Source organism: Piliocolobus tephrosceles, chromosome 19 (assembly GCF_002776525.5).
Source record: "Piliocolobus tephrosceles isolate RC106 chromosome 19, ASM277652v3, whole genome shotgun sequence".
Taxonomy (NCBI): Eukaryota; Metazoa; Chordata; class Mammalia; order Primates; family Cercopithecidae; genus Piliocolobus; species Piliocolobus tephrosceles.
The window spans coordinates 24706506-24723001 of record NC_045452.1 but is presented as its reverse complement, the minus strand read 5'-3'; the positions used below and the strand labels follow the sequence as shown (position 1 = coordinate 24723001).

The 16496-nt window shown below is 42.1% G+C and overlaps 1 protein-coding gene across 2 annotated transcripts in view; it reads left to right on the top strand.

Moving 5' to 3' along the window:
• The window catches only part of ARFGAP3 (ADP ribosylation factor GTPase activating protein 3), a 60146-nt gene that overhangs the window by 15578 nt on the left and 28072 nt on the right, over positions 1-16496 (top strand). For both annotated transcript variants that reach the window (XM_023221799.3, XM_023221800.3), the window contains exons 4-8: positions 3811-3942; positions 4983-5066; positions 7623-7710; positions 12531-12590; positions 15818-15864. In XM_023221799.3, the coding sequence (XP_023077567.1) occupies positions 3811-3942; positions 4983-5066; positions 7623-7710; positions 12531-12590; positions 15818-15864 (411 nt within the window). The remainder of the gene's footprint in view (positions 1-3810; positions 3943-4982; positions 5067-7622; positions 7711-12530; positions 12591-15817; positions 15865-16496) is intronic.

The window sequence follows — 16496 nt, the reverse complement described above, 5'->3', positions numbered from 1 at the left end:
TGAATAAATATTTAACTTCTTAACTATAAATTACAAAACCCATTCTTTTTTTTTGAGACGGAGTCTGGCTCTGTTGCTCAACCTGGAGTGCAGTGGCACTGTTTCGGCTCGCTGCAACCTCCACCTCCCGGGTTCAAAAGATTCTCCTGCCTCAGCCTCCTGAGTAGCTGGACTATAGGCGCACGTCACAACTCCTGGGTTTTTTGGTATTTTTAGGAGAGACGGGGTTTCACCATGTTGGCCAGGCTGGTCTCGAACTCCTGACCTCAAGTGATCCGCCTGCCTTGGCCTCCCAAAGTGCTGGAATTACAGGTGTGAGCCACCGCGCCTGGCCAAAAAACCCATTCTTCACGTCTTTAAATATAGCAAATACTGTGTGTTAATTTCTAAACACAAATATAAATATTGTGTAAGTTCTGTGAAAAAATAACCTTAAAATATTAATTTATAATTTTAAAAGAACTGATTTCCTTAACCCCATTTACAAACCTAATTAAGGATTTTCAAACATTGTAAACTTTATTTACAAATTCAGTATATTTGATTATTTCAAACACTGAACTGGCAGCCTCACAAATCTAGCCAGCCAAATATTGCACAGCACTGGTAGCCTATTTATCAGGATAAAATGGTGTAGATTGAGTAAATGGAATTCCTTTAGGCGTTTCTTCTACGCTAAAGAATAAGAAATCAAATTTGTATGCATTTCAAATAAAAATTATGACCAGGCATGGTGGCTCATGCCTGGAATCCAAACACTTTGGGAGGCTGAGGCAAGAAGATCACTTGAGCCTAGGAGTCTAAGACCAGCCTGGGCAATTTAGTGAGACCTCATCTGTACAAAAGACTTAAAAATTAGCAAGGCATAGTGGAACCTGCCTATAGCCTCAGCTACTCAGGAGGCTGAGGTGGGAGGATCACTTGAGCCCAGGAGTTCCAGGCTGCAGTGAGCTGTGATTATGCCATTGCACTCCAGCCTGGGTGACAGAACAAGACCCTGTCTCAAAAAGAAAAAAATTATATATGTGTGTGTGTGTGTGTGTGTGTGTATCAAATAAAGTCAGAAGTCTATAATAGCAGTTTCAAAAATGCTAGTTTCTCAATCTTTTTTCTTCGTTGTCCCTAAGCATAAAAATCAATTAATTAGATAATTTTCCATTTAAATTGGATCCAATGTTTCCCTAATGAGATAAATTAAATACTAAGGAATACAGTTTTGTCAGGTAGAGGTGATCTTTGGAAGGCCATAAACCATTGTAATAACTAAGATTTTTTTTTTCACTTTTCAAGAAACAATTTTTGCCCCTCTTAATTAAAAATATATGCCTAGCCAGGCATGGTGGCTCACACCTGTAATCCCAGAACTTCGGGAGGCCGAGGCGGGAGGACCACTTGAGCTCATGAGTTCAATACCAGCCTGGACAACAAAGTCTACAAAAAAAAATTTTTAATTAGCCAGGCATAGTGGTGCATGCCTGTAGTCCCAGCCACTTGGGAGTCTGAGGCAGAAGAATCACTTGAGTCCAGGAGGTTGATGCTACAGTGAACAGTGTTCACCGTGCCACTGCACTCCAGCCTAGGTAATTGACCAAGACCATCTCAAAAAAAAAAAAAGAAAGAAAGAAAGAAAAAAGTATGCCTTAGATGTTTCAAGCTTATTTTTTGAGATAGAGTCTCACTCCTATTGCCTAGGCTGGAGTGCAGTGGCAAAATCATAGCTCACTGCAGCCTCAACTTCCTGGGCTCAGGTGATTCACTCAGCCTCTCAAGTAGCTGGGACTATAGGCAAGTACCACCAGGCACAGCAAGTTTTTTACATTTTTAGTAGAGACAGGGTTTTGCCATGTTTGCCAGTCTGGTCTTGAACTCCTAGGCTCAAGTGATCTGCCTACTTTGGCCATCCAAAATGCTGGGATTTACAGGCATGAGCTGCCAGGCCGGGCCAGTGTTTCTTATTAATTCTTTATTAATTTTCTGGGTTTTTGTAGAGACGTGGTCTCACTTTGGTTCCCAGGTCGGTCTCAAATTCCTGGCCTCAAGCAGTCCTCCTGCTTTGGCTTCCCAGAGTGCTAGAGTTACAGACGTGAGCCACTGTGCCCAGCCTCAAGCATCTTTTTAGAAACCTTTGCCCATTATCATGATATTCACAAACTTGTTCCTAAACTTAGCCCTGTTGGTTTGACTTACCTGTTCTTATTTCTAAGCCTTCCCAAGGTTGCAGAGTCCACCCTCCAAACTCCAGAAAGGAGCTTTCGCATCTCAAGCCAGCAGGGGTCAGGGGACATGGGGAGGGAAGGCTCAGATGAGTGGTCATTCAGTTTACCCAGTGGAGCTCTAAGTTATGGGCTTGGAACCATCCTTTTGTATTTGAATCCTAACTCCGTCCCTTGCTACCCATGTGATCTGGGGCACGTTGTTGAATCTCTCTGTGCTTCATTTTCCCCATCTGTAAAGTGTAGACAGGAGTAGTGACTGTCTGATAGTGTTGCTGTGAGGATTGAATGCAATGATGCCCATGAAGCACTCACGACAGGATCTGGAACATGTGGGTGACCAGTATCATTACCAGTCAAATTAGGTTCATCAAAGGATCACTTGTATAGGTTTTTAGAAGACCTGTTTTAATTAAGATATGAATTCTATAATTCATGTCTGTACATGGATCCTCATGAAGTGGGTAAAAGCAGTTTCTTTTAATTGTTTAAATACTTGTTTTAATGTCTTACTTATATTGTAGTCTCTGTTAATGACAGAATAGTGTTGAACGAGGTAAATGTTAATGTAGCGCCTCACTAATTTGTCAAAAAATCTGATTTACTGGAATCCATTTTGAGATCGATTGTGGACTGGGCATGGTGGCTCACACTTCTAATCCCAGCACTTTGGGAAGCCAAGGTGAGAGGACTGCTTGAATCCAGGAGCTGGAGGCTGCAGTGAGCCATGATCATGCCACACTACACTCCAGCCTGGGTGACAGAGTCAGACCATCTCAAGAAACAAAGAAAAGGGCCAGGAGCAGTGGCTCACGCCTGTAATCCAGCACCTTGTGAGGCCAAGGCAGGTGGATTCTTTGAGCTCAGGAGTTCAAGACTAGCCTGGACAACATAGCAAGACCCCATCTCTACAAAAAATACAGAAATTAGCCAGGCGTGGTGGCACACACCTGTAGTCCCAGCTACTTGGGAGACTGAGGTGGTGGGATCGCTTGAGCCCAGGAGGTGGAGGTTGCAGTGAACCGAGATGGAGCCACTCCATTCCAGCCTGGGTAATAGAGCAAGACTCTCAAAAGAAAAAAGAAAAGAAACGAAATGGATTGCTCATGAATTAAAAGTAGTCCTGAGAAGAAAGCTTCTCCCCAAATAAAGTTCACAATGACAGAGGTGGTTTAATGGACAAATGAGGACTAGTTATTTCATTTTGTAATGCAAGTCTCATAGCTAGTTTTTGGTTTGTTTTTTGTATGTTTGTTTGTTTGTTTATTTTCTGAGACGGAGTCTTGCTCTGTTTCCCAGACTGGAGTGCAGTGGCACAATCTCAGCTCACTACAAGCTCTGCCTCCTGGGTTCACCATTCCCCTGTCTCAGCCTCCCAAGTAACTGGGATTACATGCACCTGCCACCATGCTTGGCTAATTTTTTGTATTTTTAGTAGAGGTGGGGTTTCACCGTGTTAGCCAGGATGGTCTTGATCTCCCAACCTCGTGATCCACCTGCCTTGGCCTCCCAAAGTACTGGGATTACAGGCGTAAGCCACCGCACCTGGCCATAACTAGTTTTACCAAAATATTAATCTGCATGCTTTTCTCCGTAGTCTTCCTTTTTTCATCAACATGGGTGTTCCACCAGTGACACCAATGCCAAGTATAACAGTCGCGCTGCTCAGCTTTACAGGGAGAGAATCAAATCGCTTGCCTCTCAAGCAACACGGAAGCATGGCACTGATGTAAGTCACTGGAGGCTGGATTGTCTCCTTTAGATACATGTTCACTTAGTAGAAAAAGTGATTTTTATCCTGAATAGTAAAACTTTTCTACCTGAGTTGTCTTACAAGGAATTAGTGTACAATAGATTCTTACTATTTGAAGTAGTTATGTTCTGTAAATTCATCATGAGTACTGGATTAGCGAATACTAAAACATTGCTCCTAGGAGAAATACAGGATTAGGTTCCTATGAGCTCTGGTCTCATTTTTGTCAACTGATCAATACATAACCTTATTTAACATGTGTTTCTATTTAGAGACACCTTTTTAAATATATATTGATGGCTCATGAATGTTGAACTCACAGCCAAGGACTGTAACTCAGCCCTGAATGAAGCTTATTTAATGCCTGGATTTTCTCCGCATGAGGCACATCACAGCCTTCATGTGCTTCAGAACATTAGCTAGCCCTTCAGTACTGCGCTTGAGAGTCCTCTTAAAAAGTGATATCCTCAATAAAAAGCACGGAAATATGAAGAACGTAGCACGGAATAAGCTACAGAAAGGACATTTGTTATGAGAACTGAAACAAGAAGGCAGAGTAGTGTGTCTTGTTTACCTCAGCTGAGAATGTGGTTCTCAGGCAACTCATTTTTTGCTGCACTATTCTCCAAATGACTGAAAACACCACGAGGACTGAGTTTGGGTTAAAAGTAAATTTTAGCAAGTAGGTGAATTCATAAATATGGAATCCGTGAATAATGAGGATTGATTATCGCTGGGAACCTGCATTTAGATATGAAGTCTTTGATCGTTGCTTTTCAGAAATGGTTTGTGTGTTTGAGGTACTTGACTTCCTCAAGGTTTGGAAGCAAAATTTACTGGATGATAGATTACTAAAGTGCACTCAGAGGTCCTCTGTAGGGATGTTACTGATTTTGTAAGAATGGAAAGCACCAATCTTTAGGAAACAGGTCTCTATAAGGGAAATGAAGGGTATCAAATAAAATCCTTTACAGGCCGGATGAAATGCTCAGCCCTGCATTGTGTTTTTGTTCTAGCTGTGGCTTGATAGTTGTGTGGTTCCACCTTTGTCCCCTCCACCAAAGGAGGAAGATTTTTTTGCCTCTCACGTTTCTCCTGAGGTATGTATTATGCTTCACCTCATTTTAAAGTGTGCTTCCTCTGACAGTTAACAAAAGGTACATACTTAAAATGTTAGGATATAGGCTATGCTGTTGTAACAAGAAGTCCTGAAACCTAACTACTGAAGAGAGAAATGACATTATCAACAATTCTAAAGTTAGGCTATCTGCCGTTGACTGATGGACTTTGCTCTTCTCAACGTGTGGCTTCCATCTCAGGGTCTAAAGCAGCTGTTTCAGTTTAAGACTCTCCCAGCTTAAGAGAAGAGGACAGGCATCCTTGAGAGCTAATGCCCTATTCTTTTATTTCTTTCTTTATTTTTGGGGGGACCGAATCTGGCTCTGTTGCCCGAGCTGGAGTGGAGTGGCACAATCTCAGCTCATTACAGCCTCCGCCCCCTGAGTAAGCGATTCTCCAGCCTCAGCCTCCCGAGTAGCTGGAACTACAGGTGTGCACCAACACACCCAGGTAACTTTTTTTTTGAGATGGAGTTTTGCTCTTGTTGCCTAGGCTGGAGTGCAATGGCGTGATCTTGGCTCACTGCAATCTCCACCTCCTGGGTTCAAGCAATTCTTTTGCCTCAGCCTCCCGAGTAGCTGGGACTACAGGTGTGTGCCACCACGCCCGGCTAATTTTTGTATTTATAGTAGAGATGAGGTTTCACTATATTGGCCAGGCTGGTCTCGAACTCCTGACCTCAGGTGATCCACCCACCTTGGCCACCCAAAGTTCTGGGATTATAGGTGTGAGCCACCTTACCATGCCACAGATGCCCTATTGTTTTACAGAAAAAGTCTAGAGGTAGCTCCCATCCCTTCTGCTTAGTGTCCTGTGAGCTGGAATTTAGTTGCATGTCTTATCTAGCTGCCAGGGAGAACTGAGAGTTTATTACTAATACTGTGTCACAGTTCAGTTCAGAGCTCTGAAACTGACAAAAAATGAAGACATTTTTAATAGGGGTTTCATTCTCAGTGCCCCAGTTTTGCTGTTTACATAGTATATGTCTCAAAGCTGTTGCATGAGTTAATAGTACTGGTAAAAGTACTTAGTACCTGGCACAAAGTAAGCCTTCAATAAGGGCTCTAAATATCACACTCCTCATCCTTGTGACCTGATAGCAACAGTGACAGCAATCCATAGTATTCTGTGGCCTCTCCTCAGATCACTTAGATCTAGGGAAAGTAAAGCCTAAAAAGCCACAATATTTACTATTTGGCTCTTTCTTTTCTTTCTTTTTTTTTTTTTTGACAGAGTTTTTGCTCTTGCTGCCCAGGCTGGAGTGCAGTGGCACGATCTCAGCTCACTGCAACCTCTGCCTCCCGGGTTCAAGAGATTCTCCTGCCTCAGCCTCCCGAGTAGCTGGGATTATAGGCATGCGCCACCACACCTGGCTAATTTTGTGTTTTTAGTAGAGATGGGGTTTCGCCATGTTGGTCAGGCTTGTCTCGAACTCCTGACCTCAGGTGATCCACCAGCTTCGGCCTCCTAAAGTGCTGGGATTATAGGCATGAGCCACCGTGCCCGGCCTACTATTTAGCCCTTTAAGGTAACATGTGCCTACCTCTGTCTTGGAGCATCATCTGTTCTGCCAGCTACCCTAGCTTCGCCCAGTCCCATTGGGTAAGGAGCATGATTTGGTGAACTCTTGCTCAATCTATTCTTTAATTTTCTTTCTTTCTTTTTTGTTTATTTTGAGATGGAGTCTTGCTCTGTCGCCTAGGCTGGAGTGCACTGGCACAATCTCGGCTCACTGCAACCTCTGCCTGCCAGGTTCAGGTGATGCTCCTGCCTCAGCCTCCCCACACCACCACACCCGGCTAATTTTTTTGTAATTTTAGTGGAGACACAGTTTCACCATATTGACCGGTCTGGTCTCGAACTCCTGACCTCAGATGATCTGCCTGCCTCAGCCTCCTGAAGTCCTGGGATTACAGATGTGAGCCACTGTGCCCAGCTTATTCTTTAATTTTCAATTTAAAACTATGTAAAGTCATACAAGTTGTTAAACCTTGTTTTGTTGTTGTTGTTGTTTTTGCTATTATAATTTGCACATGCTTATTAGCATTGTCACAGTCAGTAGTTACCCAAAAAGGTTATCAAAAAAGAGGAGAACAGGCCAGGCATGGTGGCTCATGCCTGTAATCTCAGCAGTTTGGGAAGCCAAGGTGGGAGGATAGCTTGAGCCCAGGAGTCTGAGATGAGCCTGGGCAACATAGACCCCTTCTCTACAAAAAATTTAAACTTTAGCTGGATGTGGTGGCACATGCCTGCAGTCTCAGCTACTCAGGAGGCTGAGGTGGAAGCATCACTTGAGCCTTGGAGGTCAAGGATACAGTGAGCCATGATTGTGCTTCTGCACTCTAGCCTGGGCAACAGAGCAAGACCCCGTCTCTATAAAAAAAGAAAGCAAGAAAAAAATAGATATGCCTTCCTTTCCATTAACAGGGACTCAGAATGTGGCTGTTTAAATTGTTAGGTTTTTCCTGTGCTTTGATTTGTTTTTTATGGCTGTTTTCTTGCTTTGTCTGCTAATGACTTTTCTCGCTTTGTTTCAGTTGAGTGACACAGCGTGGGCATCAGCAATAGCAGAACCATCTTCTTTAACATCAAGGCCTGTGGAAACCACTTTGGAAAATAATGAAGGTGGAGTCCTTATAACTGTCATGTAATACTATTCTATGGTTCAGTGGCGTGCTATGAAACTATTAAAAATTAAGATGGGCCAGGCACAGTGGCTCATGCCTGTAATTCCAGCACTTCGTGAGGCTGAGGCAGGAGGATCACCTGAGCCCAGGAATCGGAGACCAGCGTGTGCAACATAGTCCGCGTCCCAACCAAACCAAAAAAAAAAAAAAAAAAAAAAAAACACCTGAAACCTAAATAAATTAAAATGTAGATCCTTCTGTCCTTTTTTTTTTTTGAGACAAAGTCTTGCTCTGTCGCCCAGGCTGGAGTGCAATGGCACGATCTCGGCTCACTGCAACCTCCGCCTCCTGGGTTCAAGCAACTGTCCTGCCTCAGCCTCCCTAGAAGCTGGGATTAAAGACGTGCACCCCACGCCTGGTTAATTTTTGCAGCATGGTTTCACCATGTTGGTCATGCTGGTCTCAAACTTCTGACCTCAGGTGATCTACCCGCCTTGGCCTTCTAAAGTATCGGGGTTACAGGCGTGAGCCACCATTCCTGGTCGACCCTTCTGTCTTAACAGGAAGAAACATTCGTAATAGACTATAAAGTGGGGGAACAATATTACTGAACATGGAATATAATAATCATTTTTGTAAAAAAAAGAAAAACATACCAAAAACATCCTGGAAAGCACACAGCAAATTGTTAAATAGGGAATGAAGTTACTGAGGATGTTTAGTTCTTGCTTGATACAGTGTTGAAGTATCTGAACTTTTATAATGGGTTACTTTTATAATCAAAAATAAAATTTCAATTTTAAAACTTTAAATCAAATCAACAAAAATAGTTGATACATGATGATTCACATTTAGTGACTTTCTTATAGGATTACATTTATTGTAAATATATCAGTTGCTTACATATTACAAACCACTTGTGGCATGAGTAATCAGCTCTTTCTCTTTTAAAAGTGCATCCTTTGTTAGGCCAGAATGTTAGTGTAAATTAACAACAAAAATGTAACTTTGGACAACTAAGCAATGAGCTCGTGGGTTTTGATACCATAAGAAGTGCTGGCTTGTATAAACTGAGGCTTGACCAACTCTCAGTATCATAGCATAACAGGAAAGACGAAGCAGTCACCAACCACGGGTTGGGTGATAGTATTGAGAAAATTTCTGGCAACGACTTTGCTGGAGGGTGGGAGAGTAAGTGGTATTTATCAAGAAAGTAGTCCTAGGAGAGAGAGACACTCAGCTCTATCCCAGAGTGGAGTCATGTTGTAAAGAAAAGGAGTCGCATAGCCAGGCATGGTTGTCCATGCCTGTGATCCCAGCTACTAGGGAGACTGAGGCGGGCAGATCTCTTAAGCCTATGAGTTTGAGGTTGCAGTGAGCTCTGATTACACCACTGCACTCTCCAGCCTGGGTGACAGAGAGAGACCCTGACTCTAAAAAAATAAAATAAAAAGAAAGAAAAGGAGTCACTTCCTTTGTATTGAGTTATAGGTATAAGGGTGGGAATGTCTGAGATTTCCATCAAACAGTAGACTGCTGGTTTTTCATTTTACTGGTGTAGGAGTAGACATATCAGTGAATCGGGATAAGAACATTTCATATCCTAGGTAACAATGGGTTATTTGATTAATGGAATTTGGACTAGTGTCTGGCATTTTAGAAACAAATAATAAAACAAAGTAGAATTCCTTCTTTACTCTTTACACACCAGGCTAAATTCAGGTAGTTCAAAGATTTACTTGAAAATATGATTATCCTAGAAGAAAACCTGGGTAAAGCTTTTTTTATTATCCTGAATTGGGGAATCCCTTCTATGCATATTCAAATCTCATAAAAGGAAAAGGTTAATAAATCTGATGACATAAAAATGTAACATTTCTGTTCTGAAAAAGTACTTTAAAGTGAAGACAAATGATAAACATTTGCAATTCATGTGTAGACAAAAGCGGCTTGTTTCCTTACTATGCAAAGAACTCTGATGTGGTGATTTTGTGGATGATTTGCACCCTGTCATTTTTTTTCACATTCTTTTTTTAGGCATATGACCGAAGATGCCTGCAAAGAAGACATTTATACACCTCCGACTGGGGTTTAGTTTTTTGATTTCTTAGCCTTACACTACACTGAAGCCGCAGCGGCCCTTGGGTGTTCCTCTGCCTGTGTTTGCTTTCTGTTTTGCTTTTGGCATGGGCTCCCTCTTTATTGGGATTCAGCTTTAAGACCAGCTGGCGAGCACTCCCAGTCACAACTGCATTTGTGCGTTTTTTCTTCCTTATAGCATAGCAAACACCAGTACTGGAAATTACTGCGTCTGTTAGTTTGCATGTTCACTGTGTGTCCCCACTGCTGAGCTGTGAGCTCCTCCAGAGAGAGATTGTTTTTTAAGATGAGAGATCTACCTGAGCCATTGATTGATTTATCGTTATCAGAGAGAAGAGAAGAAAGAATTCCCACAATCTCCTAACAAACAGGAACAGTGACTTACATATCTTTTGTGAAAGTACAAATGATAATTTAACTATTTTTATTATTATAGTTTATTAGCATAAAAGGGCTTTGAGGCCAGGTGCAGTGGCTATCACCTGTAATCCCAACACTGGATGGCTGAGGCGGGTGGATCACTTGAGGCCAGGGGTTCAAGGCCAGCCTGGCCAACATTGCAGAACCCTATCTCTACTAAAAATACAAAAATTAGCCAGGCATGGTGGTGCATACCTGTAATCCCAGCTACTCGGGAGGCTGAGGCAGGAGAATTCCTTGAACCTGGGAGGCAGAGGTTGCAGTATGCCGAGTTTGTGCCACTACACTCCAGCCTGGGCAACAGAGCAGGACTCTGAAAAAAAAAAGGGCCGGGGACTTTGAGATTGAGGGTTAGCCCCAGGAGATACATGTAATCTCTGAAGTCCGGATGTCTCAGTTTTGTTTTAACAGAAACCCCAGTAACTAACACAGAACAAGATGTTGCCCAGGCTGGAGTGCAGTGGTGTGATCTCGGCTCACCACAACCTCCACCTCCCAGGTTCAAGCAATTCTCCTGCCTCAGCCTCCCAAGTAGCTGGGATTACAGGCGTGCACCATCACACCTGGCTACTTTTTTGTATTTTTAGTAGAGACAGGGTTTCACCATGTTGGCCAGGCTGATCTCGAACTCCTGACCTCAAGTAATCCTTCATTCCTTTTTATAGTTAAATAATACTCTGTTGAATGGCTATATATATATATATATTTTTTTTTTTTTCTTTCTTTTTTTGTGAGATGGAAGTCTCGCTCTGTTGCTCAGGCTGGAGTGCAGTGGTGTGATTTTGGCTTACTGCAACCTCAGCCTCCCAAGTTCAAGATACTCTCCTGCCTCAGCCTCCCAAGTAGCTGGCATTACAGGCTTGCATCACCATGCCCAGCTAATTTTTTGTTTTGTTTTGTGTTTTTGTTTTTTGAGATGGAGTCTTGCTCTGTCACCCAGGCTGGAGTACGGTGGCATGATCTCAGCATACTTCATCTTCTGGGTTCAAGCAATTCTCCTGCCCCTAGTAGCTGGGATTACAGGTGTCTGCCACCACACCCAGCTAATTTTTGTATTTTTAGTAGAGACGGGGTTTCACCATGTTGACCAGGCTGGTCTTGAACTCTTGACCTCATGATCCATCCCCCTCAGCCTCCCAAAGTGCTGGGTCACGCCACCGTGCCCAGCCCTCATCTTTGTATTTTTTAGTGGAGACGGGGTTTCACCATGTTGGTCAGGCTGGTCTCAAACTCCTCACTTCATGTGATCCGCCTGCCTAAACCTCCCAAAGTGCTGGGATTACAGGCATAAGCCACCACATGCCCAGCCTACACTTTATCTATTTTTAAAGTAATAAATAAAATTAAAATTAAGTATGGTTGGGCACGGTAGCTCACGCCTATAATACCAGCACTTTGGGAGGCCAAGGTGGGAGATCTCAAACTCCTGAGCTCAAGCAGTCGGCTCAACTTGGCCTCCCAAAGTTCTGGGATTACAGGTGTGAGCCACTGTGCCTGGCTTTTAATTAAGGCTGTGTTCACAGAGTTGCTAACCAGGATGACTTTTTAGGTAAAATAGAATAAACAAGACAGATTTCTGGGCAACTGAAAATTTTGATTTCCATCATTGATGTAATTGGAATTTCCACATATTAGGCTGGGCGCGGTGGCTCACGCCTGTAATCCCAGCACTTTAGGAGGCCGAGGCGGGTGGATCACCTGAGGTCAGGAGTTCAAAACCAGCCTGACCAATATGGAGAAACCCCATCTCTACTAAAAATACAAAATTAACTGGGCATGGTGGTGCATGCCTGTAATCCCAGCCACTCGAGAGGCTGAGGCAGGAGAATCGCTTGAACCCGGGAGGCGGAGGTTGCGGTGAGCCAAGATTGTGCCATTACACTCCAGCTTGGGTAAAAAGAAAGAAATTCCATCTCCAAAAGAAGGAGAGAAAAAAAAAAGAATTTCCATATATTAACACACATTGGGTAGGTATAGTCCACAGAGGTACTAAGTATCTTATGACAGGTCACATTAAATCACCAGATCATAAGGCAGAATTTTGAATTATATTAGTTGAAGAGACCACTAACATTTTTATTCAATAAATCCATTGGATTAAAAATACACTTCTACTTTAATGGACTTTTAAGTCAAAATTCTTATAACTGTAAAATAGAACATACAGCTAAAAAGGTAGGTGATCATTGACAAAATTGGATAAAATATGTAGCACTGAGCAGGTTGAATTATTATACATTCGAAAGCAAGTTAGCTGAGTATATTTTCTGCACTAATATCAATGTTTTGAATTTTCAGGTGGACAAGAGCAAGGACCAAGTGTGGAAGGTCTTAATGTACCATCAAAGGCTGCTTTAGGTAATATGCTTAAAATCCTACATTGTGATTTAAAGTGTATGACTCATTAAGAAAAAAGTAAATCCTCTTGCATGTGGCCTAGGCGTCTCACCTGATGGAGTAATAGCATCATGACCGAATCTATTAGTAATATTTTATTAAGCAAAAGGTGCCATATATATATATATATATATATATATATATATATCTGTTTTTTATTCATCTCTCAAGCTTCCAACAAAGACGCTACATTTTAACCAGCTTGATAATATAAAGTGCAGCATTGTGGCTGGGGGCAGTGGCTTACGCCTGTAATCGTAACGCTTTATGAAGCCGAGGTGGTCAGATTGCTTGAGCCCAGGAGTTCAAGACCTGCTTGGGCAACACGGCGAAACCTTGTCTCTCTAAAAGAAAGAAAAAGTTAGCTGAGTGTGGTGGCATACACCTGTAGTCCCAGCTACTTGGGAGACTGAGGCAGGTGGATCACTTGAGGCTGGGAGGTTGAGGCTGCAGTGAGCCGTGATCACACCACTGCACTCCAGCCTGAGTGACAGAGTGATACCTTGTCTCAAAAAAAAAAAAAAAGCGGCAGTGTGCAAATTTAGCCAATATGGCTGCTGATGGTTTTGGTTGGGGGGTTTACGTTGGGCTGGCTCACATTACCGAAATAAGCAGTGGTCAGAACATCTACACCATTCCTTTTTACTCAAGAACTCAGCGTTTTCTTCTCTTTCTAATTTTATTATAGGTGAACTTAAATTTTTTATTATCAAGGAATTTTAATTTGTAATTGTTACATATTCCATTGCATTAGTTGGAAAGCAGCTGCTTTGGTAAAAAATAACTAAACTGTTAGAAATGTCCCTGACATTTTCATCATGTATTAGACTCGTCAGAAGTTGGGAGCAGGTGATGTGACTACTAGAATACAAATCTAAAAGAAAGTGATGGAAAGGAAAACTCCCACGAGCATCGTTTTCACACTTGAAACGTAATGATGCTATTCTGCACTCATGGCTAAAGATTGTAATCTTTTGCTGTTTGTGGTTTTATGCTGTCTTTTCCTATCAAAGCACGTTCTTATCTTTATATGAAAAAATTAAGACTTTAATTTTGCTGGGTTTCTTTAACATAATTCTAAAAACAATATATAACCTACAAGTAAAATGTACTTAGAAAATGATTTTTTAAAAACTTTCTCTAAAAGTATTTTTGTGCAATTTGGAAAGTACTGTTATTAAAATAAGAGAATGCTTTATATTTATTCTTTTTTTGTTTTGTTTTTTGGAGACAGAGTCTCACTCTGTCACCCAGCCTGGAGTACAGTGGCACGATCTCGGCTCACTGCCTCCTCCGCCTCCTGGCGCCTCCTGGGTTCAAGCGATTCTCATGCCTCAGCCTCCCAAGTAGCTGGGATTACAGGTGTGCACCACCATGCCCAGCAAACTTTTTGTATTTTTAGTGGAGACAAGTTTTCACCATATTGTCCAAGCTGTTCTCAAACTCCTGACCTGAGGTGATCCGCCCGCCTTGGCTTCCCAAAGTGCTGGGATTACAGGCATGAGCCACCATGCCTGGCCGAGAATGCTTTATATTTATTTTGGCGAATGTGATAAAATATATATATAAGCCAAGGTGAAAAAGCATGTCACTGGCTGCTTTAGTTGTATACATAATGCCTAGCTAACTTTATTTTTATTATTACTTTTTTGAGATAGAGTCTTGCTTTATTGCCCATGCTGGAGTGCAGTGGGTTCTATCACAGTTCACTGCAGCCTGGCCCAAGGGGTTCTCCCACCTCAGCCTCTCAAGTAACTGGGACCACAGGTGCATGCCATCACACTGGGCTAATTTTGTTTGTTTGTTTGTTTGTTTGTTTGTAGAGATGGAGTCTCCCTTTCTTGTCCAGGCTGCTAACTTTATATTTTCAAAGAAGTTTTGTGCAGCCATAAAAAAGAATAATCGTGTCCGTTGCAGCAACATGGCTGGAGGCCATTATCCTAAACAAACTAATGCAGAAACAGAAAACCAAATATCACATGTTTTCACTTATAAGCAGGAGCTAAATCTTGGGTTCATACGAACATAAAGATGGGAACAGTAGACACTGAGGACTCCAAAGGGAGGGAGGGAGAGAGGGAAGCAAGAGCTGAAACACTTCCTATTGGATACTGTGCTCACTCTCTGGGTGACGGGATCAAGAGAAGCCCAAACCTCAGCACCACACAATATACCCTTGTAACAAAACTGCACATGTACTCCCTGAATCTAAAATATAAATGGAAAATTATAATGATTTTTAAAGCTTTTGGGATGGGCATGATAGTTCATACCTATAATCCCAGCACTTTAGAAAGCCAAGGTGGGAGGATCACTTGAGGCCAGGAGTTTGAGACCAGACCAGGCAACACAGTGAGATCCCCCCATCTCTACAAAAAAAAGAAAGCCAAGCATGGTGCCATATGCATGTAGTCCCAGCTACTAGGGAGGCTGAGACAAGAGGATCACTTGAGTACAGGAGTTCAATGCTGCAGTGAGCTCTGATCACACTACTATACTCCAGCCTAGGTAATAGTGAGAACAACTCTAAAAGATTGTTATAGATTTTTTTAAGTTTTTGAAGAGCAGAGCTTAACAAAAGAGTTGTGGCATGGTGGCTCATACTTATTTTAACACTTTGAGAGGCTGAGGCAGGAGCATCACTTGAGCCCAGGAGTCCAAGACCAGTCTGGGCAACATAGCGAGACTCCCATCTCTTAAAAAAAAAAAAAAAAAAAAAAAGCCAGATGTGGTGGTGTGTACCTGTGATCCTAACTACTCAGGAGGCTGAAGTGGAAGGATCCCTTGATCTGGGAGGTAATGCTACTGCACTCAGCTTAGGCGACAGAGCAAGACCCTGTCCCCCCCGCCAAAAAAAAAAAAAAAGTTGTTGTAATATACTTAAATGCTCCTGAAGAAAGTACTGAGTGGGGCAAGCTCAGGCTCTGTTTCTCTTCAGTGTGCTGTTAAAAAAAAAAAGGCATTTTCTCTGAGTTTGGAGACTGCATGGAAATACTGAGGACTCCATTTCAACGAAGCTCTGTCAATCTAAAATATGCTCATCAACTTGAGTCTTCTGGATGACAAACTAATGTGAAAAATGTTATCTCTTAAATAATAAAGTGCTGTATGTTAGAATTTTAAAAGACACACTAAAAAAGAAAAATTATTTCTATTGGTCTGACTTTTTAATTTTTATTTTTTGGCAGAGGTTTCCTCTATCATAAAAAAGAAACCAAATCAAGCTAAAAAAGGCGTGAGTATTATGTACTTTATATATAAAAATCTGGTAGTTAAGCTTTAAAACTAAAAAGCTGCTTTGTCATTTTAGTTTTATTCTTTTGAACCATCTTGTAATAAATGTGGCTTTGATATAAGGAGTCTGTGTTTTGTTCAAAGAGATTAATGTTATACGTACTGAATTTTTTCTAGAATGATTTAACATTTTTTCTGTCTATGACAAAATTCTGAAAAAAATTAACAAAGGTCCCCTGGGAATTTCTCTCCTGCTTGCGTAGATCAATAAGCAGTGACATCTTGTGAGGCTTAGAGGGTAGTCGTCTGGTGAGCTTTCAGATACAGCGATGCATTGCAGAGCACCAGCTCTGGAGGCAGGTGCAGGGATTGAATCCTGGCCTTGCCATTTATTGGCTGTGTGGTCTTGGCCACATTGCTTAACTTACGTGAGCTTTACTTTCCTCAGCCCTCTGTATCCAGGGGTTCTGCATCCTGAGATTCAACCAACTGCAGATCAAAAATATTTGGGGGGAAAAAAAAACCCACAATAGTCCAGGCGTAGTGACTCACGCCCGTAATCCCAGCACTTTGGGAGGCTGAGGCAGGTGGACACTTGAGCCCCGGAGTTCAAGACCAGCCTGGGCAACTTGG